The sequence below is a fragment of the Macrobrachium rosenbergii genome, chromosome 48, assembly GCF_040412425.1.
Source record: "Macrobrachium rosenbergii isolate ZJJX-2024 chromosome 48, ASM4041242v1, whole genome shotgun sequence".
In the NCBI taxonomy this organism is placed as follows: domain Eukaryota; kingdom Metazoa; phylum Arthropoda; class Malacostraca; order Decapoda; family Palaemonidae; genus Macrobrachium; species Macrobrachium rosenbergii.
Genome location: NC_089788.1, coordinates 58,804,595 through 58,832,556, shown reverse-complemented (window position 1 = coordinate 58,832,556; position 27,962 = coordinate 58,804,595). Strand labels below are relative to the sequence as shown.

The 27,962-nt window shown below is 37.7% G+C and overlaps 1 protein-coding gene across 2 annotated transcripts; it reads right to left on the bottom strand.

Annotated features, from left to right (window-relative positions):
- Window positions 1-321: 321 nt before the first annotated feature.
- Window positions 322-27,690, bottom strand: EMC8-9 (ER membrane protein complex subunit 8/9). Of its 2 annotated transcripts, none has more exons than XM_067091876.1 (6): window positions 27,520-27,690; window positions 21,735-22,004; window positions 18,937-19,013; window positions 10,320-10,389; window positions 5,432-5,529; window positions 322-1,370 (listed from the first exon to the last, which is right to left on the bottom strand). In XM_067091876.1, the coding sequence occupies exons 2-6, from the start codon at window positions 21,945-21,947 to the stop codon at window positions 1,202-1,204; spliced, it is 627 nt and encodes a 208-aa protein (XP_066947977.1). In that variant the 5' UTR covers window positions 21,948-22,004; window positions 27,520-27,690; the 3' UTR covers window positions 322-1,201. The 2 variants fall into 2 exon arrangements, with proteins under 2 accessions (XP_066947977.1, XP_066947976.1); XM_067091875.1 differs by having other exon boundaries at window positions 27,516-27,652.
- Window positions 27,691-27,962: the final 272 nt, after the last annotated feature.

The window sequence follows — 27,962 nt, the reverse complement described above, 5'->3', positions numbered from 1 at the left end:
GTAGAAACAACAGTAGTGAAAACAAATCCCTGCCTCTGCTACTTGAATAAAATCACAGTTTAGTTTACATTAAGCAATAAAGGCATAAAACCACACTGAATTGTCATGTAAACAGAAATAAAAAAGCTATAAATACTGAATAATTTGACACCATTTGTTATCTTCTCCTAGACTTCATTCACTCGTAAGAAGCCAGTACCTTGTACCTAAATCCCTTACACCCATTCTGCCAAAGGAGGAATATTCAACCTCCCTGTAACACAGAAAAGCAAATTTCAACTATGACCTTCACTTTGAGGAATAAGTTAAGCTTTGCTTACAAATTTTTAGATGAAAATTTATTCCAGTAATATAACAATATTACAAGTAAAAGAAAAAATGTATTATATTTACGTTTTATAGAAAGAAACCATTACATACTTAACAAAATTTGCTCTACTACTAGGACTACACTTCAACAAGGAATAAAGAGTAAAGTCAAGTCTTGTACAGTATACTGAGATAAGGTATAAATTTGTTCATTAAATATAGAGGAATACTCTGGTCTCTCTAAACTCTTATAACTCTCTTTTGAATGACAATTGGTACAGTACTGTATATAGCTGCAAAAGATCATAAAATAAACTTGCATACTTTACTTCACTGCTACACATTATAATGCATATTTCAGTTTGATAGCCTATTCTTTTGAAAGTAAATATGTTACAAAATATATTCTAGATGACAGGTGCCTAATGAACCAAAGAGATAACGTTACTAAAAGGACTAGGTATACCTTTGACAAGATTTTCTGAAACTTTAGCTCCTATAAGGAGGCAGTTTATGAGCTTCATCTAACTTTTAAAAGTTGTCACAGACTGGTGTTTATACTGTGAAATACTAATAAACACCTAATAATGAGTTAGTACATAAGATGGTTAGGGATATTTGCATTGATTAAAGATGGACTACTCTGAACTGCTTGATTACAGATGGGTATACACAGCACTCAGAAAGTAAGCCAGACATTTAAAAAAATATTAAATGTTATGAAAAAAATTAGGAAGAGTACTATACAGTATTCTACATATATTCATAAGTTTTATCAGGTTTTGTTATAATAAAGAAGTATCATAGTTAAAATTCTCAACTATATTAAAATAATCCAGTACAAGAAACCAAGGATTACGTCATACTTAGTCAATTACTTAACATATTACAGTTAATCTTGATTGGCAGCAGCTATAGTCGTCAAAAGCTTATTGATTTGTGGATTTGTCCAGTCACATGTAAGATCATCAAGATGATTGTCAAAATCATTTACGTCATGCTGAACTTTACGCTGTAGGAGTTGTGATGTTACCTCCAAGGATCCCGTTTCAATGTGTACACTGAAAAAATTCCATATTCATCAAAAAATAAATCAAAACTTGTAAATTTGCACATAGAGTATCATTCACCCTCATGAAACACAACCAGATCCAAATTCACATGTGGAAAGGGTAACATCAACAGAAGCAGAAGACCCATACTACTAAAAGGATAGAACAGAACCATCATTTGTGAGTTTGACTTAGCAGAGGAATTAGGGCAGACTTTAGGCAACACCTACCCTGACAAAAATGAGATTGACTAGCCGGGTCCTCTTAAATGCTAGACATCTTAATTCTGGAATTGAGTCAGTCAGCTTCTGTGAGACTGAGCAAATGCACCAAGGAAATTACTATACGGATATAATACCTAAATAGCTTAGTGGTATGGTTAAGCTAATCTGAGAGATATGACAAAAATGTAAAGTCCACCTCATTAACACACAAACTGATAGGAATACAAAGCTAGTCATAGCTTTGTGTTCCTACATTTAACCTAGCCAATGTGAAAGATGGTGTGATGGTAACAAAAAAATAATTGGAATATGAAATTCAGATTATGTATTTCTCTGAAAGCCAAGTAAATGGGGAGAACACTTTTCAAGTGGTAGAGAACAAATGGAGGAAGCAGAGAGGAAAAAAAAGCTTACAAACCCCAATAGGGTCTATAGATCCCAATAAAGTTTACAATCTTCCAGATATCAAGGAGCAGAAAGGCACTATCAAGATGAGTTCACTATGCAAATTAATTGTTTAGATCATTTGTCATTCTGACATAGCAATCAAAACTGCCCAAATGTCACTTATGGGTCTCAACACATTTTAAAATAAATTTTCAATATATCAATTAACAACGGATGACATACAGTACTTCACAACAACGAAACTTCAGAATGATTTAATAGGATGACTAATCTTCACCAAGGATGTTGTGGGCAAAGCTTATGTCACTCCCCTGTCCACCTAAAAGGACAAAAGCTTGTCTGCATTCTTGCTGTTTTTGCTGATAAATGCCATCTCTGATTTCTCTTTTTCATTGGAATGCTGTTAATACCCATTATATTTTGTGATATTACAAGCAAAGCACTAAAGACTTATTTGAAAACATCATGTTAGAATGCATTTGCTGAAGGTGGTAATGATGCATATGGTAGTGTATAACTTTCAAATTGGTTATATTTAGATGAAGTCATCAAGTTTAAAAACTAAGCCATGGTAAAGAGGAGCTAAGACTGTTTTTATTACACAATGAAGTAGAGTGACAGGAGAAATTACGATGATTTGTCTTTTGTTCCCCATGAAATGGAAACAAAAACATTTTGGTACTTATTCATAAAAAACTGTACTTACATATAAGTTTTTTATAAAAGTTTTTTACAACATAAAACAATTTCTCATACAAACCCAACTATCATATTAAGTAACTCAAGTTCCATCTCCAATTGAGCAATGGTTACCAAAGATCACTTAGGTACAAATTTGGTTAAGGACCAATGTCTTAAATAAATTCTCATGGGGTACCATTGGTAGCTGCACACCCAGAGTAATGTGGAGATTAACTATGCATTTAAGGAGGACACACATGCTCATAACTCTTAAATCTATCTCTTGAGAATGAAGATGTGTGAATAAGGTTGTAAACAAGAGGAAGTCATGAAAATACATGGCCCTTCCTCTAGACAATGGTTATATTCTGTACAAAGGTAACTACTAAACCAGCCCAGGCCTAAGTGAATATCTACACAACAACAACAACAACACTGAACTGGTTGGTACTATTCACAAAAAAAGGAAGGGGCTATCCTCCTTTCCCTAAAGCATGAAGGAGAAACTGTTTAGAAAGAAAGGTCATCATCTCGCTATCAAATGGAAGGACAGAAGAGAGTTTGCCTTGTTGACAACAATACACAATGGCCTGTTAGCCTCCACAGGAAAACATGACCATCAATAGACCCAATCATGAAGCTAGATGTTAAAGTCAACTATGTGAAAAAACAGGGCTTGTTGATGAGTCAAGGGTGCAGGTAGGTACAACTGAGTGTGTGGAAAAAAGTAATGAAATGGTGCAAACAAAGTATTCCTTCACCTAATAGACATTTGCATGCTGAATATAATGTATATAAGCAAAAAACTGGATCATTAGGAGATTCCTCTCTCAGAGTATGGAAGCAACTGTTCAACAAGTATGGCACATTTCAGCCTGAGAAAGGGGTGGCAGGAGGGTGTCAATACCACAAATTGATCAAATTTCACCCAGGCAATGGTGCAAGTGGCACTACCTTGCACTTGTGCCACCAACACATGGGAGAACAAAAGACAGAGAGTGCCACATCTGTGCAAATAAGAAGAAATGAGAGCAGGTCAAAAACCTGGAACCCCAGCTATAAGGTGGCTTTATGCTTGCAATGCTTTAAAGAGTACCACAGTTATGTCAAGTTCTATAAAATGAGAGAGAGAGAGAGACTTTCACTTTTGCATATCAGTTACTCAGGGTAAATATTCACACGTATGATTTTTATATCTACTTATAAATATTTTATAAATTGCTAGGGAATATTTTTATACTTCGTAATTTTGTTCATGCAGGTAAAACAATAATTACAATTGCAAGTAAATGTAGATTTCATGTCTAATGAAAATATTTTTATACTGTATCTACTTGCTGGGGAATAATCTTATACTTAATACTCCTGCTCATGCTGGTTAATATTATAATGCTTCTCAACTGTGTCATTTATAATTATGAGTAAACACAGCTTTCACATCTAATAAGAATACTTTCATTTAAGTATTTTCATATCATATCAATTTGCTGGGGAGTATTTTTTGGGGATATTTACAATTAAGGGTAAATGCTGCCTTTGTACCTAATGAACCTGATGCTCAGAGAGAGAGAGAGAGAGAGAGAGAAAATTTTATATTTTTATATATATTTGTCCACAATGACTCAGGTTAAGTTGCTATTTTTAGTTCCTATATTTCATGATGTAATGCTAGCTGTGGTTGTAATTTTGCAATCTTAGGTACACAAAACCAATCAGCATTAGCAGAAATATTCACTTTCAACTTGCTATGGTAGGAGCAACAAATTTTTCAGGAATTATTTTTTATGCCATAGGCATATCTTACTCTTTCCACTGACTTGGATTTTTTAAACTGGCTAACCTTAATTCTACATGGTCAGGGGGTTAAGTTGTTGCTGAATTAGCCCGGCTTGTGGAGGTTAAAAGATGACCTGGCTTACCCACTATAACACTTTGTTCTTTGAAACATGCTTCTTCTGCTGGCTTCTGAATACAATAACTCTAGCTGTCTCACATCATAGGTGTCTGGTTCTCTTAAGACAATGCCTAAGAATGCCACAAACATTAAAATATTGGTATATCAAATTTTATAGAAACAATTGTACAGAAATAAAACATCTGAATTACACAATGAAATAAGGAAAAGAGCAAAATTGATGTAAACAAGGTAAAAATAAACCAAGATACTTGCTGAAGACCAGCTAGAAAAAGCCTGTAAGTGACAGGTCAGCAATATACTTTTCAAAAGGAAAAATAGGGAAAGAAAATAAGATTATTAAAGATAATAAGAAAGTGAAATGAATTTGAATGAAGCACTTTCCCAAACTATCAAAACTAAAGCTGAATAGATTCTTGTAACTGTTGACAACGCCATGGGCATGCAAACAATGAGGACAGTTACTATGTACAAGTGGGTCAAAGGCATTCATATAGGAAGTCACTCTTAGTGCTTCTGCTTCATGTCTACAGGATATTATCTGTGTATGGGGACATTCCGACAACAAATGATAGCTCTATATGGTTAAAGAGTTTGGGATGAAAATGAGTTTATGTAATTTTTGGATAATGTTCTTTTCCAGTTTGATGAAGATTCTCAATAATGTAAAACTGAAAGAGTAAACTGATTATGGATACATGAGGATAACTATACGTCAAATATTCTGAAAAATACAGCAAGTTAATTCTATTTAAAAGTTTCACTGCTTTTAAACTTTAAACACTCACAAAAAGGCCATGGCCCACAAAACCATTTACAAAATGCATATGTACGGCACATACCTTGATTTATCTCTGCTCTTCCACTTTCCTTCTGAGCTAAGTTGGGAAACAATGATTGGAGCTGTTTGAAGATTTAAACAAAGTCGCTTGTTATCAATCTGTAAAACAATTAAAAAACTTGAAAATAAATATTAACATGTTTTTCAAAACTACATCTAATTGAGATGAATATTAGATACTCATCCATGTACATTCAGCAACACAAATGAAGATACCGTTTTCTTAAATCATTGGACACATATTGTTTAATAATGCCACAGAGAGGGAGCAGAGCTTCAAAGTCATCGCGTTTGTTGCTTGCTTGATTTCCAGTAACTTTAAGCCACACAGATTCTGTAGAAGTCCTATAATCAATGATACTTAAATGCAATAACAACCTCTATATTGTCTGTTAAAGTTGTTTTGGTAACCTCAGTCCAGAGTAGAATATCGATCATCCTTCTTTAAAACCTACTGTGAAACCTTACTCATAACTGATGTTATGACACTAAAATAAAAAAAAATTCATGTGTAACTGGAAACACGATCTTAAATAATGAGAGAAAATGTTTTAAAATATGGGCAATATCCAAGGGAAATCGTGTGTAACAATGCAGGAATGAATGCAACATTATGATGAGAGAGAAAGAGCAAAGTCAGTTTTTGTGTAAGCATAGGCCTATCTATAAATACTTAATTCATTATATTTTCTTTGAGAAACTGAGTAATATGTGCGTAAAGTTTGTTTTAAAAGGAAATAGAGAGAGAGAGAGAGAGAGAATTATAGTATTGGTGTTGACTTATGATGGGAAAAGGAGGGGGGAGTGATGAGTCAGTACACGGGTTCCTGGGATACCGGGTGGTAGGGCTGCCAAGATCGTGCTTCACTACATGTACTTGATGAAGTTTGAAGTGACCATGGTAATCAAATTAACTCACTAAGAAATTTATACTCTAGTCTTGGTTTGATTCAACAGTCGCTGTAACATTCACTCTGTAAAAGGAAGGCGGAAAAATTCAACCATACGCTTTGGTCACTCTTACTTTCTTGATATCATCTCTACTTCTGAAAATCAATTTTCAACAAATCATTCACAAAAAAAGCTGTGTAAAGTAAAAATATTTATTGCCACAAATAAATCAATATCTATTGCACAGGCAATGAAAGTTTAATATCGCACAAAAAATGCTGATGTATAGGGAAATCTTTTGGTCTTGCAGCAAGTAATGCAGCCATGTTAGCTGTACAGGCTAACTCCGAACTGCCTGTAATGGGAGCATAGCCAGAAAACCTCCAAGTAGACAAGCTACTTGAACCTTGATAAAGATTTTCTTTTAATGACAGTAGCTTTTGTAAACAGCTACTAGCCGTCACGCCAATATCCAGTGACTTGTGCTTCCCCGCCCAAAGTTCTCGGGCTCCTCCTCACATCATACAGCCATCATAACATTGACTGCCAGGGTTGCCAGATAACTTTAAACACCATGAAATACAAACATGAATTTGTAGAAACTAAAATAATGAACATTAACACTTATGATACAGTAATGCAATAATAATTCTGTTCATAAAGGAAAACAAGTAAATATTGTCATGATACAGAGTAACACAGCCAGCAGTCCCAACTCTATCTTCCAGATCTCTATGAATGAATCCATCTGAGAAATTCCAATTATTTCAGGCATACAGGGTGTAATTATATATCTGAATGTTTTTATTTTGCAGATTTAACAAAATATTTTGCATTGTATTTTCATATTCTAGAGTAAATTTAACAAGATTATGTGTTTTCAGTATAAAAATTTATAAATATGATGAATGAAGTCTAATGACAACAGTATCTTCACTTGTGTTGCTGAGTGTATACGTATTATAGAAGAAGAATTTGTATCATTACAAACTGCAGTTGTTTCACCACAAATCAATCGTTCCCATATTACCCACAATCATGGTCTTCAAATGTGCCCTGACAATGCAGTATTTTATTTCACAGGCAGCAGACAAAGTACAGTAGTAGTAGTTCTATACATGCATCACCTGGGTCCATAGCAAACACTCACTTCACTTTTTGTGTCTAAAGTCCTATCAATAGCTGAGCAGAATTTCTCACACTGTTTCCATTGCATGTCTGGCAGAAACTTATAAAACTTAACTCACCATTTTCCTCTACTTTGTTCCTTTTCACCATATTTCCTTGTTAGGTGATCACTGATTTAATGCAGACTTAACAGTGGCAGTTTCAGTAACAATGGTAACCAGCTTCTTCTTGCTGAGAATTTCTTGGGCTGTTTTGGTGATAGTTAATTAGGTTGTGTGTTTCACTTTAAGTTAGCAGCTTGATTAACTCTAAAGTTAATTCTTGTTTGTTTATTAACTTCAGGCTTCATTTATAAAGTAACTTTCACATATTCTTTTCGTACATTATTTGCCTGAAATGTATTAAAAACCTTGCCCTATCTTTTATTACTCTGATTAATGCTTTACGCAACAATAAATAATTTGTGTTAACAGTATTTCTGTTCTATTATTTTGTATTTAGATTTCTATTTTGCCTCTGATGCACCTTAGCAAACATGCAAGGGTTACCAGATACCCCCTCCCAGGTATTTATGTCAATAACTTTGACAGGGATCCTATCTGTAGTATGCTCACCTGATCCAACTTACAAGACATGACAGGATCGGGCTCATGTCAAGTCTACTTTTTTCTCTGGTAAGAGATTCTACAAGATGAGATATGCCAAGAGTGCTGCAACAGGCATCTCCTGTTTCTTGCTATAAAAAATTCTTGCTTTGACTTCCCTACTGGTAACAAAATCTTTTCCTTTTTTGATATCAGCCAAGGGCCCCTTCTTTGGATGGAATTGCTGCTGAACAACAAGGTGTGGATCACAGCCCTTCATCAACAGAGTTGATTTCAACCAGCAAAGTTTCTGTTGCTCTGGATGATTTACATAATCTACCTGTTTCCTATAGGATCTGATGCATCATCATCTGGGACAACTGATTAACCTGACCCCACTGCACCACCACTACCACCTATACTATTGCACCCCAGATTTAACAACCTGCTTCTATGTTCCTACCATCAATGGTCACCCTCCTTGCATAGGCTGACGTAAAGGATGGCGTAAGAGAAGATGAAGAGACTGCATTCAAGACATGTGACAAAGGAATAGATAAAGGGAGGATACAAAACATATACCTGGACAAGGCTCATTAAAACCAGCAACCCCAGCTCGGGATTAAGCTGAAAAGATCCTTACTTGATGAAAATATATATTGTAACATTCAGAATTCTGGCATTAAATTTTTAAAAAATCAAGGAAAAAAGTTTAAAGGGTATGAAGGGGAGCACTCTCATAGATGCGGTCAATTTTCAAACCCAATGGGAGCAAGACTGACTGAGAAGCATTTTCCAGTACAATATGTGGGCAAAAATCACAAACTCCAATAAATCCTACCAAAGAATTACCAAAAGGAGGTCAATGACAATGTAAATATAAGTAGACTACATACTTTTGCAAACAATGTATAGAGAAGTCACCTCTATGCATCACTCTTTTTTGAGGTAAATCACACCCATAAATCATTCATGGGCAGCCTTTTGCCTGTGGGCTGTAAGCAACCTGCAACATGTCTGTGCAGCATTTAATCACATTTTACTTCATATAATTGTACAGTATTACATTCTACAATAATTTTTTAAATTATCATTTGAGTTGAGTTGGCACTTATTAGCTCTTACAGAATGCCATACTTCAATGCATCTGGTATATTGAAAGAAAAAAATATGTTCGTTTGTAAAGATTATAACGAGATCCCCAGTTCCCAAAGGGTTGCCCATGTCTGCCATAACAATTATAAGAAGCATTATCAATGAGAAAATATATATAAACAAGTAAAACTTCGGCACAATCGAGTTTTCTGTACAGCGTATAATTGCAGCCACCGAAAATATGTCTATCTTTTGGTGGTCTCGGTATAATGCTGTATGAGCCGCGGCCCATGAAGCTCTTCCCGTTGTGGTGGCCTGCCCTATATTGTTGCCAGAAGCACAATTGTGGCTAACTTTAACCTTAAATAAAATAAAAACTACTGAGTCTAGAGGGATGCAATTTGGTATGTTTGATGACTTGAGGGTGGATGATTAACATAACAATTTGCAGCCCTCTAGCCTCAGTAGTTTTTAAGATCTGAGGGCGGACAGAAAAAGTGCAGACGTAAAAAAGTGCGGACAGACAGACAAAGCCAATGCAAGAGTTTTCTTTTCAGAAAACTAAAAGTAATGATGGTTTACTGAAAGCAAGGTTCATATCATTACTGACGATATAAAAAACATAGTATTTCGTATCTATCTGGTAACCTATGCACATAGAAGCCACCTCTACATATTATTACATACTTAGAGGTATAGCATAACACATACTGTAAGGGTACAAGAAGTGCTGCCAATGTGGAAAATGAATACATCACACACTAATAGTGTACTAAAGAAATTGTCAGTGCCACTAACAAAGATAGATGAATCCAACATATCTTAAAATTTGTCCATATTCCCTCCTTGAATAATGGGCCACTTGCAACCAACATCTTATTCAACCTCATGAAAATGTTATAAAAACTTTTGATTACACTGAAATGTGCAATTTGCTGAGAATAAGAAGCAAAATAAATTCCAATGTAAAAGGGTCAAGGTACATATTTACAATATTTCATTTCCATATCCGTAACATTTTTATGTATATCTCATCACACCATTTTCACTGAGAACCAATTGACTCAGGGTGAAAAATCAACTAATCAGGATGTGTCACTGCCATAAAAGTAGCCCTGGACTGGAAGGGTTAATGCACAAGTGCAACACTGAAATGTCATTCTTTATGAATAACGTTAAAGACCAACTTACCATTATTAGACATGCATCATTATTGTTTTCAGCGATTTTTTCGGCTATTTTCAGAGCTACAAAATCTGGCCTGAAATAAAAAAGAGAGCATATTTAGTAATATGGGATATGTGTATGTCAACATTTTATCAAGACAAAGGTCACAAACAAAATGGTTTTACATTTTACTTTTAAATGCTACTCAAAAAGAACTATCAATTCATTCAATTTTTTAATAGAAAAATATCCTCACATATATTAAGTGAACAAAGTGTCCCTAACCTCTCAACTCTATGTGCAAAAAATGTGTATGTAACTTCTCAGACATCAAATTCTGCTTCAAAAGATTAGGATCCATAATGTGGGTGCAATCTCCACAGAACATCTTTATAATTTGCATTACCAAGACTTTTTCTGAAAAACTGTTACTCTTTCCTTTAGACCTATAAGACACTTCAAAAATGTATTTGGAAAAAATGATTGTTATGATAAAACAAAGTTTTCTATATACTTACCAAACAATTACATAACTACTAGCTTTCCACACAGCAGTCTTAAGAATTCAAATTTTCATGGTGGCGATACCTCGACCTTGTGTCAGACAGAAGGTCGTATCAAAACACACCTAACCTCTAGACTTACGTTTTATTGAACACTTTATGTAAAGCAGTGAGATCCAAACGGCTGGGAAGTTGGAATTGATCATATGATTGATGGGCTTATATAAAAAACTTTTGTATTTTAAAAAGTTTGTTCCATTGCAACCTTCTTAACAACAGGTCAGACCAAATCCCTAGTTAGGTGTGAGGCAGTCAGGTGATGAATGTCTCAGTGTTGGCACGTGCCTTAAAGGTCAAATAAAGAATCTGGGGGCAGTAAGAGTGAGAAACTGTCTCTAGTAGCTTGTGGTTTGTAAAAAGGCATACAATGTATAAACAAGTACAGGTTTGACTACCTGTGCTACAAACCAATAGTATAAAGGGTTTAGAAGTGGAGGCTTGCCTTTTACAACATAATAAGTTTCAAATAACTTGTCATAACCACAATGAGACAAAGTTCAAAAACATCTGCTCCATCATGCCATTGTGTGATGTCGTATTCAGTAACCCGTCCTTTAGAGAAAAAGCTTGACGTCTCTCACAGCAGTTGTCTCATGAGAGGACAGGTTCTAGACTTAATACCCAAGTTGTTGGGATTTGGTTAGCAAAGTGGGTACCCAGGGTTAGGGACATCAACCACCCACGCTAAGCAAAAATACACGATAAGTTGGAACACCCTTCTAAAAATGCTTATAGCTGCCTGCTTTAATAATTCAAACACCAAAGGCCCCATCTAAAAATGCTTATAACTGCTATTTCAGTAGTTAAACACCAAATATACCTTAAACTATCATCCTAAAACCCTTTACTATGATTTCAAAGCCATCTTACAACATTACCCTTTTGAAGCTGTCCCATTTTCTTTCTTCAGATATGGGAAACATTGGGAATTCGCAAGTAGAGTTAAATACTTTACAGTACTTAAATATTTAAATATGCATTAAAAAAAAACACCAAGTTATAAATGCAGTCACCAATGATAAAGTATTCTCTTGTGTATGTACACGTTACAATGATTTACTAATTTTCAAATATATTAACCCTTAAACGCCTACTGGACGTATCATACGTCGACTAAAATTGTCTGTTGGGTGCCAAGTGGACGTACCGTACGTCGACTACAAAAAATTTCAACCTTCGGTCAACTTTGACTCGACCGAAATGGTCGAAAAACGCAATTGTAAGCTAAAACTCTTACATTCTAGTAATATTCAATCATGTACCTTCATTTTGCAACAAATTGGAAGTCTCTAGCACAATATTTCGATTTATGGTGAATTTCTGAAAAAAACTTTTTCCTTATGCCCGCGCGGTAACTCGGCCGAAAATTTCAGAAATTCTTTCGTCATTTTGTCGTAATTTTTGCACTGTTTTATATTAGCCATTACATAAAGTTTTATATATGAAAATGTGCGCAATTTCATGTAAAATACAGCAAAATACAACCCATGGTTGTAGCTTTTATCACTTTGGAAATATTTTCATATAAACCACGATAACTGCCAAAATTTCAACCTTCGGTCAACTTTGACTCGACCGAAATGGTAAAAAAACACAATTGTAAGCTAAAACTCTTACATTCTAGTAATATTCAATCATTTACCTTCATTTTGCAACAAATTGGAAGTCTCTAGCACAATATTTCGATTTATGGTGAATTTTTGAAAAAACTTTTTCCTTACATCCGCGCCAGAAATTCTTTAACACGTTGTCGTAATGTTTGCACCGTTTTATGTTAGTCGTTACATAAAGTTTTATATATGGAAATGTGTGCAATTTCATGTAGAATACAACAGAAAATAACTCATGGTTGTAGCTTTTATCAGTTTTGAAATATTTTCATATAAATCACGATAACTGCCAAAATTTCAACCTTCGGTCAACTTTAACTTTCGATCCAAATGGTAAAAAAAAACGCAATTATAAGCTAAAACTCTTACATTCTAGTAATATTCAATCATGTACCTTCATTTTGCAACAAACTGGAAGTCTCTAGCACAATATTTCGATTTATGGTGAATTTCTGAAAAAAACCTTTTTCCTTATGTCTGCGCGGTAACTCGGCCGAACATCTCAGAAATTCTTTAAATCACGTTGTTGTAATGTTTGCATCGTTTTACATTAGTCGTTACATAATCTTTTATATATGAAAATGTGCGCAATTTCATGTAGAATACAACAGAAAATAGCTCATGGTTGTAGCTATTATCAGTTTTGAAATATTTTCACATAAATCACGATAACTGCCAAAATTTCAACCTTCGGTCAACTTTAACTCGACCGAAATGGTAAAAAAACGCAATTGTAAGCTAAAACTCTTACATTCTAGTAATATTCAATCATTTACCTCCATTTTGCAACAAATTGGAAGTCTCTAGCACAATATTTCGATTTATGGTGAATTTTTTAAAAAAACATTTTCTTTACGTCCGCGCAGTAACTCGGCCGAACATCTCAGAAATTCTTTCGTCACGTTGTCATAATGTTTGCACCGTTTTATATTAGTCGTTACATAAACTTTTATATATGAAAATGTGCGCAATTTCATGTAAAATACAACAGAAAATAGCTCATGGTTGTAGCTTTTATCAGTTTTGAAATATTTTCATATAAATCACGATAAATAGAAAAAATTCGACTTTCGGTCAACTTTAACTCAACCAAAATGGTCGAAAACTGCAATTGTAAGCTAAAACACTTACAGTCTAGTAATATTCAATCAATTAGCTTCAGTTTTCAACAAATGGGAAGTCTCTAGCACAATATTTCGATTTATGGTGAATTTAAAAAAAAAAACATTTTTTTACGTCCGCGCGTTACGAATTCATGCATCATTTTGTGATAATATTTTCTCTGTGTTGCTTTGATCGTTTTACAATATGTTATATACCAAAATCATCGCAATTTAGTGTACAATACAAAGAAAAAAAAAATAATCCATTAGCTTTAACCGTTTTGCTCACAGCGCGATTTGTATAAAACTACATATGAACATTTTTTTTTGCGCTGTCATATATTTCAATATTTATATATGATAATGATATTTTTTCATTCCTGATGGTTGCATACTAAACTTCAGGCAATGACAAAAAAAGGAGCCAAAAATTAACTCTTAATCTACAAACTAAGCGTGCTGTGATTTTTTGAAAAAAACTTTTTTCCCACTTCGGCGCTAACTCCCGAACGCCGCCGGCATACGGGAGACGTTTTTGTAAATAGAGGCCCGGCGTTTAAGGGTTAATATTGTTAATACAGCAAAATATCGATAAAATGCTATTTCACTTACAGAATCCACTTGTACTGTACAGTATTATAATGATCTGTTATCATCGTACTATATGTATAATAAAAATCGATTGTCCCAACATCTGTAATGTTTACGTTCTGAGAATCAGTTGATTGAGCCTGCTATTGAAATAATTAGGAAAATAATTTTTTATTTGTTAAAAAAGAAACGAGTGTATTAATGGAATCATTACTTTTAATTTTGTGCATAAAAGTTTATGATACAGTAATTCATATTTCATTAAAAGACAGAGAGAGAGAGAGAGAGAGAGAGAGAGAGAGAGAGAGAGAGAGAGAGAGAGAGAGAGAGAGAGAGAGAAATAGGTGGGGACGAGACTTGATTTGACAGGCTGGGGAGGAGAGCATAGTATAACCTTGTGTTAATGTGGTACTATGAAAAAGTTGGTTTGTATGAATATTTGATTTTTCTTTTTCATTATATTTATTTTTTGTGTGGGTGTTAGTGTATGGTTGTTTAATCTTTTATTTTTATTTTTTTTTACCTGCAGTTTGCTTGAGTGGGTTAGTGCATAGTGAGAAGCTCCCCTTCACCTTACCTGAGTTGAAAATAGATGAAGGGATAAAGCAGAGAAGTGATAAGGAACATAAAGTTTGACACCAGTTGGATAGGAACAAAACTAGGTGCTGATATCTCCAATAGGAAAAAGGATATTGGTGGATGTTGAGCCAGCTGACTTCTGAGCAATCTGACTTCCAATCTGAAGTAGTCTCAAAGACCATAGTTGGGGGAAACCTGAATTATTGGGGTTTTAGTGATAGTTGTGGGAGGAGTGTGGATTAAGGCTGATGAGATTAGGGTTCTTGAATTAGGGTAGGGTTCTTTTAGGTGGTCATGGTAATATTAAGACTGAAATAGCTTTTACAGCTCTGTAGGTTAAGGTAATTAATTAGGTTAAGGCTTTTTTGATAGAAGGGTGGGAAAAACTAAAGGATTAAGACTGAGTACAATAAGTTTTGATGAACTATATTGATAAGGTTAGGTAAGTTTCTGTTCTGTAGATTAATATTTATGAATCATATTAAGGTTTTTTTGATGACCATTGTAGTATTAAGGTAATAAATTAGGTTAAGGAAAGCAGAGTTTCATTCAATAACCTCAAAATCTGTTCCCATTATACTGACCCAATTGTGTACAATAAAAAGTCGCTGCATTGCTTACGTATGAAATTCAGATTTTAAATATTTTTACAGTGATTAGAGATGAAACATCAACAGTGATAAAATATTCTCTTGTGTAAGATTCAGTAAATCAGAGAAAGAAAAGAATATGGCAACAAGTACCTACAGCAAAGACAATTATGTACAAATGTCGTGATGATTGCTTTTTTTTTACACATAAGAGAGAGAGAGAGAGAGAGAGAGAGAGAGAGAGAGAGAGAGAGAGAGAGAGAGAGAGAGAGAGAGAGAGAGAGAGAGAGAGAACTGAGGCGTTTATGAACATTGGTAAGCTGTTTTGTGATTCTGCCGGATTTTAATTTAGCATTTTAATATTTTGAGGTGTTTACATTAATATTATTTGAAAATTGGTAAAGAATTTTTTATTAATATTTGAAAATTAGTAAATAATTTTTTATCATAAAAAATGTATTTAGTCATGAAAATAAAATGAAAATATAGTAATTAGTGAATATTGATCTGTGAAAAAATTTGCAAATTAGTGAATTTTCTGTGATATATTTGGAAGTATGACTTTCACACAAAAACCTGCAATTAACTGTAGCCGCGATTGCTGATCCCCGATCTAGCAGGGACCCACTAAAGCTCAAAATTGTTTTCTTCATAATGACTGCCAGTTGATATTTACTAATGTTGAATGCTCTTTATATATCCTACTTTTCCCATGAAAAAGCGTACCTGCATATGTAGACTCCAAAGTGGTCGAAAATCCCATTATCTAACAAAGGGTGGTGAACCGCGCAAGAGATAGGTGAAAGATTTTTTTAACAAAAGAGTATATTTTTTTCACTATATACATAAAAATGCCCCTTACAAAAGCTTATTTTTTCACTATATACTGTACATAATAGTGCCCTTTAAAAAAGTTTATTTTTTCATTATATACATAATAGTGCCCCTCATTATAGTTCAATATTATTATTTTCTGTCGTTCATATTAAAAGAATAAGATTTTAATAAATATTATGTATAATAATATTAGTTTTATTGCATTTTCATCCATTATCTACCCCTGTGCACATGTAAATAAGCTATATGCCTAGGTAAGTAAAATTTCATAAAATGTTTAATTTTAAGTATTTATTACATTTAGTTATGTTTAAAATACGTATTTTATACTTTTTTGCCACATCCGTAAAAACACCCTTTCATTCCCTAAATGCTGTTATTAAAAATAAGGCAGTCGTAAAGAATTTATCCAAAAACAATGATGAGGTCCTACAGTAGATACGATTACCTTTCAACTGCAGCAAAAATTTTTGAAATCCGTTCATAAATCGCCGAGATATGAGTGTTTGAAAATTGCCAATTTTCAAATGCGTATTTCTTACAATTTTTTTTCTTTAATCAGCCCCTGAAGACCCTTAATATTGTGAGTGCCTCAGTTGACCCCTTAGCCAAAGCGAAGTGGTCTAAGAAGGTAGAGAAGAAAAGATCTCTGGGAATGCCCAGAGAATGCCACATCTTTAGGTACTCAAAGGAGTCCATCAAAACTGGAGCAACCAGTGAAGCACGAGCAGGTGACAAACCATGAGCACAGGCATGGGTCTGACTCGGTGAGAGAAAGGGTAGTCTGCCAGGAAGGTAATGAAATAATTCAGCACAGCCAATTGAAGAGTATTCACACTTTTAGCCTTTGAGCCTTCCTACACTTCTCTCAAAATCTCTTCCAGAGTGGGGGAGATCAGCCACAGCAACCGTCATCAAGGAGAGAGTCAAGGCTACAGGTCCAACCCCTGCAGAAAGAACAAATTTGCCTAGGATCAATAGGAACAGACACAGACACAGACATAAACACAGACACACACACTCACATCATTTATCCTTCCTTTATTAGAACACTGTTTTCCAGTATGGATGTCTGCTTCTGCCAGAGATTTATCTCTTAGTGTGCTTCATGGTGGTAGGTTTGTTTCCTAATAGTAGCAGTTATGACTTGGACCACCGGCAGATGGACTCGTTTGTTACTTTTTCATAAATTGTAGTTTAACATGGATCCTTCACATTCTCAATTGATCCCTGATCCCCTTTTCCCACCGAGAACAACCAGATTTGCTGAACAGCAGCACCAATATGCAGTAAATGTGCCTTGCTGTCGAACTTCTCAGTTCCAGAGGTCCTTTATTCCTCACACCATTGGACTGAAAACAGTCTCCCTGAGGTTGTTGTGCAATTTGGAACTTCAAAGTTCAAGCGAAGATGCAATGCATTACTACCCTAATACTATTCTCCTTGTATTTCAATACATTTTTATCTATTTATTAATTAATTTTTTTTAATAAGTGACATCTCTTCTTTCTGTATTTCCTCTTACCTCATCTTACTTCTTCCTAATAACACCATATTCTTTGGAAGATTGAATTTCAAGTCAATGGCCCCTGTGGACTTGTTCCATATGATAGGGTTCACCTTCTGAATAATCATTGTTGCTCAATTGCCTTATTAGCAATATCACTTATTCACAGTCAATGCACTTTCCACGGTCACAGACAATTCTTCTTATACAATAGTTCCAACAGGACAGTCAAAGATGAGCGAAAGACGTCTGCTCTTGACAGTAAACAAAAAAAAAGTACTGGGTTATCACCAATCAACCACCTTGTTACTATATCTTACGTTTTCAGCTCACGCTCGCTCAATAATGCAGTACTCCCAAGTAAAAGATGATGGTTCGTATTTCTATGGGGACAACTAAAGAAATGCCATCCTCCAAAAGAAAGATGGTATTTTACATGTGGCAAGATATGTGAAGTCATATCACAGACATGAAGAATATTTCACCTGGCAGTGATATACCCAGATATACCAAGCAGTACATGCATGCACCCACCTGTCAACTGCCATTTCCTTTTACAATTCATGAAGCTTCTGTTGACCCCAAAGTTGGTTAAAGTAATTACGGGACTATAGTCAATGCATTTTAAGAATATTACTCAGCCACGCCCACATCCTACCTATCCTACCCTGCCAGCCAAACCCCCTCCACTCTTTCACGATATTACTCATGTGGCTGGCAGCCCTGTCCTTACCATGAGCCAGACTCCTCTACCCATCTCTGGATGGGTGGGGGGGGGTTGCTTCCCTCTTGGATCTGCTACTCCTCCCTAAGATGAGCAAGTTGCAGAGAGAGAGAGAGAGAGAGAGAGAGAGAGAGAGAGAGAGAGAGAGAGAGAGAGAGAGAGAGAGAGAGAGAGAGAGAGAATTACTATTTGTGCTGTGAAAAGGAAACTTTCAAAAGTGTGTTGATAGAACAGCTGTACAAAACTAAGTACCAATTTACAAGTTCTAGAGCCTCCTTCAGTTACTGAATGAATGACCTTTCGATATTATCAGTGTCATAGCCAAGCAGCAACTGATATCGTACAATAGTGCGATACGATAATGTCATGCATTATCTATGGTGCAAGGGTGAGGGGACATGGCTGAGTGAGATTCTTAAAATGCATCGACTATAGTTGTTGAATAAACTCCCGTTTATTCCTGCAGCTCATCATAAATCATATAATACACTTTGTTTCCTATGATCAGAAGTTAAACAATTACATAAACATACTTACACATTATCTCTAATGTATTCATTTGCTTGATAATACCCAGCAATCACCAATCCTTGAGATCTGAAGCGTTGTTCAATCTACAAAATGAGAGGAAAAACATTATCTGTCCCCATAACATTTCTTACTTACTTGGAACTACAGTATTAAAATGGAGAGCTCTAAGTTCCAAAATACCAAACACACGAGCTTCATCATAATAACTGCTGATACCGTAACATCAAATATGACATTTTCATAATAAAATTAAGACTCATATATACTTACCTAGTAATTACATAGCTAATTATCTACCTTGAGTGGCAACTTTTTTAATTTAGTGGTAGCGCTTCTCTTCTGTTTTTACCTAGGTGACAGCCCTGTCCACTATCAGGGTACACAGGAACCTGATAGACATTACTCAATTTGTTTGTGCCCTCATGCCCATCCCTCATGCCCATGAGAGGGGAGTCCATAATTTAGGCTAACTGTCTTTTAATAGGAGCCAGAGCAGGTTCATCAGGGTCCACAGGCGAAGGAGACGACACTGGAGGTCTAACTGGTGGAGGCGAAGGAGATCGCAACCTCTGAGCTAATGAAACAGGTCATGGGAGCCTGTTAGTGGGTGCTGGGCGGTCGGTTGCTGGTGCTGGGCACTCGGGATGGGGTGCCGAATGCTTGGAAGTGGACGTTGGCCGCTTGGGCGCCAGGTGTGGGTACTCAGGATCATAAGTTGAGCGTTCAGGTGAGAAGGTCTCTGGACTATCCAAAGGAGACAGAGGTGGGAGCTGATGGACAGGAGCAAAAACATAAGGGTCCACAGAGTAAGTGGCAAGAAGGTCTCGGACTGTAAAGAGACTGCTTGTATCACTTAATAGGAGCAGAGTTCTCCAGCAGATCTGGACGTTGACCAAGGTTTACAGAAGGGTGCCTGAGAGGTCAGGAAGAGTCCAGGTAACATTTCAGGGCTTCCTGTCCACGGTGTAATCGTCAAAAGAACTTGAGGACAACTTATGGATATCCCTGGACAAGCCTTTCCAGTGGCTGTCTGCTGGCACCTGGGACTGTACATGTGCTGCTGAGGGGTGACTACCTGTGGGCAAAATCCCATCAGCCTCCTTTGGAGTTTTGGTATGTCTTCTCCAAGTTTTGGGGGAGCAGGACAGGGACCTTGGTCTAAGAGAACCAACAGGACGAATAGCCACCTCCTCCACTTGCACTGCACTATCACTTTGCACTACTTCAGAAAAACACTTTTTCAATAATCACTTTAATGGAAGCTCCCAAATCTGCAATAGTACTTACAACTAGATTAATTTTCTTATCAACTCTAGATTTGAGACTGGTGATGGCATTAGGGTCGGAAGCAAGGGAGCCAGGCACGAGAGTAGAAGGATGTTCAGTAGAAGGGACAGTATTAAGAGAAAAAGTAGGAATAGGAGTAGAAGGGAGAGTAATAGGGCTAACCTCTAAACTAGGTTTCAGCGTAGCTTCTACTCTAAGAGAGCGTTTTTCGGCTCTAGAAGCTGCTTTCCTCTTTCTATCTCTCTCTAACTTGTCTAGATGAGACTTAAGAACCTTCCACTTTATTATCCCACAGCGAACATTCATTACAGGTTTTATCAATATAACAATCTTGACCCCCTAAAATTTAGTGGACTGTATGAGAATCATAGCAAGCTTTAGTTAGTCTAGCCTTGCAGCCTACCTTGCTGCAACAACGAATACTAGAACTACTAGAACCTGACATAATTCTAAATACTCTTTTTAAAACTAAACCACATTATCACAAAAAACTGCCTACAGCCTGAGCGCAACCAGAACAAAACAAATGTACTTCACCAAATATGAAATAACAGTTGGAAAAATCCAACAAAGTTGCTGCAAATGGCATGATGTTAACACCACAACTGGCAGAAACAAATTGAGTAATGGCTGCCAGGTTGTCCCTGTGTTTCCTGACAGTGGGCGGGGCTATCACCTACGTAAAAACAAAAAAGAAGCACTACTGCTAAATTAAAAAGTTGCCACGCGAGGTAAATACATTAGCTATGTAATCACTTGGTAAGATACTTATAAGAAAATGAAATTTTATGATTGTTATTGTTAACAACATAGTATTCTGAACACTGCAAACTTATCATAATCCGATTTCCATTAAGCACTTCCCTGCTTTTACAAAAAAAAAATAATTTCTGCCAAATAACCTAAAATCATTTTCACACATCTATACTTCCATGGGGAAAAAATTTTAAACAGTAAATGTGTGACAGATAGTGTGTGAGCTAAGGACTAGCCAATGTAAGAAGTTTAACAACTATAAAAGCACAGTAACTTTTATACAGTATAACCCTGAGTGAGTAATGGTGATTTGGGATGGTCTGTTAACATATTACTGTCAGAGTAAATAAGCTATAATGTTACTCATTTTTTAAACATAACCATACATTCAAAGAAAACTCTCCCAAGGCTGGCCTCGGTACATAACAAACATTCATACGTGTTGGCAAAACAAGCTGGATTATCTACAGTTCTATTTCTTTTAAAATATTTCAACACTGCAAAACAAGGAAACAGAGACCTTAGCTATTCATAAAATTTCATTCATCAGATAAACTTTCATCCAGCTCCAGTAGCTGTTTTAATCAAGTAATGTATATTAAATTAAAAGCTACTCTTACAGTCATTAACTTAACATCATACAGTACTTTAAATATTTCTAAGGACTGTCCAGCCCTTCATTATCATAAAATATATAGTAAAAGATGTGATTAACAAGATATATCAAAGCTAATTAAAATTTCAATAAAAATAAAACTTACCTGTGTTAAAGCAATTTCAAGCATTGGTGTTAAGCTGAGATGTAAATGGAATAAAGGTATGGCATCAACAAGATAAACTGTGTTATTAGTGTCATCACCGGTGCCCTTAGCTTGAGCAAGTACCACACCACTAACTGCAGACTGTGGATAACGTGCAGCATGTAATAACATCTTGGCCAAAACTGGGCAAGCAAGACTAATATCTCCTGACATCCTGACTTGATCTTTTGAACAGGGATTGATACGAGCAAATCACCTCTGAGGAAACACCTGTGTCAATAAATGTACACTGTTAAAAAGGATATCAATACAACTAGTTCTGAATGTAAGCACTTCATTTCAATCATCCCTATACATCATGGGAAAGGTTAAGGAGAGAATCATTTAAAACAGATGGCAAACAAATAAATCACCTCACAATGAAGTCTGCAAATTCTGTTTACTTACTGTGATTCTATTTAGTAATCAGTTCAAGTACAGGAAATGAGTGTGGAAGTGTTAGGGAATACAAAATGTGTAAATACATGTACAGTATTAGGTTCATGGTTTATAAAGAATATTTATTACCACTGCATCAGCATTATCTTTTTGCTAATCTCCAGTGATGAGCTACTTACTGCTCTGTGGTATGACTAAGCTGACTGACAAAGCACAACAGTCATAAGGCTAGATATGAGGGGAATTCTCTTTAAAGTGAGGTTCTCTTAGACATCACTTTGGTAGGAGGGAGAAAAATACTAGGTGCTGGCTGATAAGTACTGCCCTCAGTACAACATGGCACTTTTGTTACTGATACCAGACTGGAAGTTCAAGAATACCACAATGGGGCAAGAAGTGGCTAAAATGAAAGAGAGGGGCCAAGATTTAAGCTTTAATAATAAGAGTGGTCATCATGATAAAACACAAATCTTGCATTTACCAGAAATGTGAATATGACAAAAGCTGGATATATCTACACAAGTATGAACTATATTATTATACACACTGGTAGCTGACTTATGAGCTGGTGATAAGCAAATCTGTACACACACAGACAATAAAAGAATTCACAGCAAAATCACCAGGTGCCACTAGCATGATTCAAAGTAACATTTAAAACCATAATGATATGAAAAAGAATTTTAATTGTTCCAAAAAGACTACAGTACAGGTAGTCCCCAGTTATCAGCGATCCGGTTTTACGGCGCTTGTCTAGCTAACACGATAACTGGATTTTTGGCGCCAATATGTACCAATCCCTGGTTATCGGTGCTGATAAGCACTGTTAACGCCAATTTTCAGTTATTGTCATGCCTTTGGGAAAGGAACTCACACCAATGACCAGGGACTGCCTGTATAAAGAACAACTACTACTTATACTGTACTAAATTTTATTAAATTTGCATAAAATTGTTTGGTAGATAATGTCACAGCCTTTGTCAGCACAGGGGATTGGCAATGCTTATAGGTAAATTAGGTGTTCTGTAATTTGCCCTCTGAGCATCTCAAGAGATGGACATAAAAACTTTAATCATCAAAACTTATGAAGCTCATTCTGTTTAGGATGCATCTTCTTACTAACACTGATAGCAAATACAGCACATTGTTCATAATTGGATATAAGAAAAAAAATGGATGCTGAAGGCATTATTAAATTCAGATTAAAAAAAGAAACAGCCCCATGGCAAATAAAAATGCTGTACTTATTGGGGAGAGTTCATAGGAAAAAGGGCCCTCTTCGAGTATTTTGCAGATTACAGTATTGTAAAACAACAATTTTTTAAAGTAAATTGTATTTTTCCTAACTATACAAACCTGATGTCCTTTACATTAGGAATTACTTAAAGTGCAGCTGAAAATGGCTGTTGAACTTTCAAACAAGGTGGTTAGGCAGTTAACTACCGTCTGGGAGGAGGAGTCCCGCCTGCCCGGATGTAAACATTCCAATTTGCCTTTTGGTCCAGTTGTCAGATTGAGGGGTGGCATGAGGCTGGCATGAAAATGTAAAGGACCTCAGGTTTGTATAGTTAGGAAAAATACAGTTTTTCAAAAATGGGCATGAAAATCAAATGTAAAGGACCTCAGGTTTGTAGTCAGGAAAAATACAATTTACTTTAAAAACTGTAATTTGTTTCGACACGATATACAAACCATTGGTCTTTTACATTAGGAAGACTCACTGGTTGGAGGGAGGAATCTGAGTGAGTCTCTATGAACTGGCTGGTGTTTGCCACACCTGGAGTTCCCTTCCTGGTCGATACAGCGAGAGAGGGATACCTGCACTTGACAAACTGATGAGGTTATAGCAAACGTGAGATCAACTGTCAGTCTTCTGGACCTTTTTGTATGGAGGAGGACGGCATCATTCATATAAAAGTAGGCTAGGATGAACATAAAAAGTTGGCGACAGTAAGGCAAATACAAGTATCGGGTTTGTCTTATTGTCATGATCTCCTTCCTCCCCTTGCTAGAGGGAGGAGTAGGTTTGCTTCTATGATCCTGAGAGGAAATAGAAAGGAACCTTGAAGTGCATGCTTACCTGCATCGACCACCAGATCCAGCATGTAACAGCTCGAATCCACTCTCTGCCTGCAGGAAGAGAGCCAGGATGAAAAGAAGAAGGAGAGGCCAATCACTCTTACACTCATTCTCACATCCATAACCTTACATCTTAGGCAAGATGCAACCCTGTCCTGTTAGAGGAGCCAGATAAGTTACACAACTTGAGCGGCCATCACAGGTCCCAGGGAAAGGTGTCCAAGGACTTGTGGGCAATATCCCGAAGGTAAAATGAAGTGAAGGTGGTCTATTGAGACCACACCCCCACCTTCAATACCCAAGGAACCGACAGGTTCTTCCAGAATGCGAGGGTCGGACCAGCGCTCCAGACTTCTTCAGCTCTCAGACGGAAGGTGCAGGTGTCGTCTTCTCCAGCAGCAGAGTACACTCTCCTAATCATTTCACAAAGCCAGAAAGAAATCATGTTCTTGGACACCTCTTTCTTGGTCAAGCCAGCACTAACGAAGAGTCGTCGACTCTCAGGTCAGAGATGGTGAGTTCTCTTCAGATAGTGCTGCAGCACTTTAACAGGATACAGTAGCATCTCGCCTGGGTCATTAACAACAAAGTCTTCTAGGGAGGGGATTGTGAGGGACTTGAACACAGGGTCAGGGACCAATGGGTTCCAAGTCTTTGCTACAAAATCTGGGATGAAATTGAGTGTAACTGATCCCCATCCCCTTGAGTGTTTAACATCGAAGAAAAGTCCATGAAGTTCTCCTACTCTCTTCACTGATGCCAGGGCAAGCAGGAAGACGGTCTTGAGGGTTAGATCCCTGTCTGATGACTCTCGTAAAGGCTTGTAAGGTGCACGAGTCTGGCTCCTTAGAACGAGAATCACATCCCATGCAGGGGACCTGAGGTCCCTGGGTGGACAAGACCTCTTGAAGCTTCTCACCAGTAGAGAAATCTTGAAAAATAAGGAGATATCTACCCCTTTCAGCCGCAAGACTAGGCTGAATGTGGCTCTGTAGCCTTTTACGGCTGAAACAGAGAGAAGTTTCTCTCAGCGAAGAAAGATGAGGAAGTCCGCAATATGCTTAACAGTAGCTCCGACTGGAGAGATACCCCATCTACGACACCAACCACAGAAGACAGCCCACTTTCCCTGGTATACCACTGCAGAGGACTGCCGGAGGTGTCCAGCCATCTCCGTTGCTGCGCGATGCGAAAAGCCTCTTGCTCGCAGGAGATGCTGGATAACCGCCAGCCGTGAAGACACAGGGCTGCACTGCCTGGTGGTACTGTTCTACATGGGGTTGATACAGCAGGTTGGGCCAGGGAAGAATCTCTCTCGGTCCCTCTCCCATGGATGACGTTCCTGCTGCCTGTGTCACTTCTGCTACCCTGGCCACCCCAGCTGTTCCCGTGACATCTGCTGAAAAAGATGACAAAGAAGAAGTTGAAGAAGAGGTCTAGGAAGGTGTTGTCGTCTGCTACCTCCTCCCCTTCTTCGTCCAAGGCTCGTCGGTCGAAGAAGAAGAAGGCTGTCTCTCCTCCTCCTAAGAAATTGGGACTTCTAAGGGACTGCCACCCTCCACAGGGAAGGCAATGGGATCTCTCATCGGCTCTTCCCGACCTTCGGGTCAGGGAACCGAATCGCTAACCCCTGAGTCTAGGGTTTCGGAAGTCACGGGTGCTTGCAAGCCTTGGGTTTGCACACCTGTTGCCATGCCTAAGAAGTCTGTTTCAAAGGCTGGCACTGTGTCAGGAGCTTGTTTGCGAACCGCTCCAAGTACCCAGGTCTCTAAGGAGACTTGGGTATCCCAAACCAGTATCAGAGAGTCTGCTCACCATACTGATTCAGGCACAGGATGTAAGAATGAGCCAAGACATGCAGGCTAGGCTCTGCCTGCTAGCACTGCTTCTAGTGCCAAGCCAGGTTCCCAGGTTGGTGTTTCGGTCTCTCAAGTCCAAGGATCTGGAGAGACAGAGAGGAGGTCCCCTGTACCGTCTTCTCACAAGGTTCCGGCCTCTAAAAAGACTGGGGCCCGTCAAGAGGACAGCGCAAGTTCTCACCAGCCACCTGCTCGTTCGACTCCACCTGGTCCCCGATCACATTCACTCGATCAGCCTGGCTTGGTCAAGTTGAGCGCTCGGCTCAGCTCGCACGAACAGCTATGCTCTCCTCGGGACAGCGTTCCGCTGAGGAAAAAACGCTCTCCCGGACCCAGGTTGCTGTCATCACTGGGGGCTGACGACCGCTCTCGGCTCGCTCCTCCTGCTGGTTCCGCCAGCAGGACTGGCAGGGGTGCCCTATCCTCCTCAACAGTCCCCTCAACCTTCTGGGGTTTCCCTGGAAGGTGCGAGTTGGATACTAGGAACTCTGGTGAGTCCTCTTCCCAGAGTTCGACTACATAGGCATACGTTCCTGGCAGTCCGGATCGTACACCCGCGTGGTGCAGGAAGGATCTAAGGGGTCTGCTGGGGTCCTGCTCCTGGGAGAGTAGACTGGGAGAACCACAACCTGGAAGAACTCAATACTCAAGGGTCCTCTCTCCCAGGAAGTGGACACCCCCAAAACACAGAGGACTTTTGCAGAGGTCATTGCGCTGATCTGTCATCACAACCACCTTGGGAAAGGGGTCACAGCCTTGTCTGTGGATTGTCCTTCGCGGCTCGAATCCTTCTGGGGTCTCAAAAAGGAACCCAAGGTTTCAGTGGGACTGCCGTGGTCCACGCTTACTGAGGGAGTCCTTGATCAAGTGAATAATCTTGTTTCTGGGCAAGAGAATTCATAACAAAGCAGCTTCCACCTCCACTGCCTCGACAAAAGTGCTTCTATATGCTCTCAGAGAGGGTATTGCTGACCAAGCAGGTTGACCTGGACCTGGTGCGTCTAGGCCCAGGTCTCTCGCTGCAGCAGCTTAGGCTACTGCGGAAGGAGTCTCCCTTTCACAGCAAGAAGCAGCGACCCTGGAAACATCCACTACGGCGGCTCTCCAGGCAGTCGCCTGGCTGGATGTGTGGTCATTCACAGTATCCAAAGTGGCTGCAAAACATGCTGGTCTACGGGCCAAAGCCAAAGCCAAAACCTGCTGGTCTATGGGCCAAAGCCTATCTAAAATAACAGATAGCCTAGGCCTACGACTACCTCTAAGGCTTTGTTATACATTAAGCTAGGTTAGAATTTATCGTAAAAGAGGCTGACCTAGCTATCGCCGAGCAATAAATGTTACTTTAAGTTTTGCAAGGCCCTTAAATTTTTGTTAGACATTGTTAATAAAGAGGGAAATAACTTACTTACGCCAGGAACAGTTTTCCAACGTTAATAATCCGTGAAAATTGTCACAACAATCAGGTGACAGGTTTCCGACACAAATCGCATAGAAAATAATTCTCTTCTTCTTCTTGCGTTATACGAAACACGTCACTCAGAGCGACCGTCGCGCCGCCTCACATTGCTTCTTTGGGAGTTATTTTTTATTTTTTTCGAGATTACTATCTGTTATAAGCTTTATTGAATGCTCTTCTTAGTCTGTCTGCAGGATTTGTACTTTTAGGAATAAAATGCTAGATTTCTGTATAATCTTCTCCTGCGCTCTTATCTTTGACCTTTTTCCTTATATGGCAAGTAGAGGGCATTTAAGACCTTACCTTGTTAATTCTTAATATATTCTTCTTAAAAAGTATTTAAGATAACAGAAAAGGACGGCCAATATGTTGATTATCTGAATAACTGTATCTAAC

Bases quoted from the DNA above. Each gene is read 5' to 3' on its own strand.
- EMC8-9 (XM_067091876.1), bottom strand. From the start codon at position 21,947: ATGTCAGGAGATATTAGTCTTGCTTGCCCAGTTTTGGCCAAGATGTTA. The intron at 19,014-21,734 runs GTAAGTTTTATT...CTCATTTTGTAG, and splicing joins TTGAAATTGCTTTAACACAG to ATTGAACAACGCTTCAGATC. The intron at 1,371-5,431 runs GTATGTGCCGTA...GAATTTTTTCAG, and splicing joins AAGAGCAGAGATAAATCAAG to TGTACACATTGAAACGGGAT.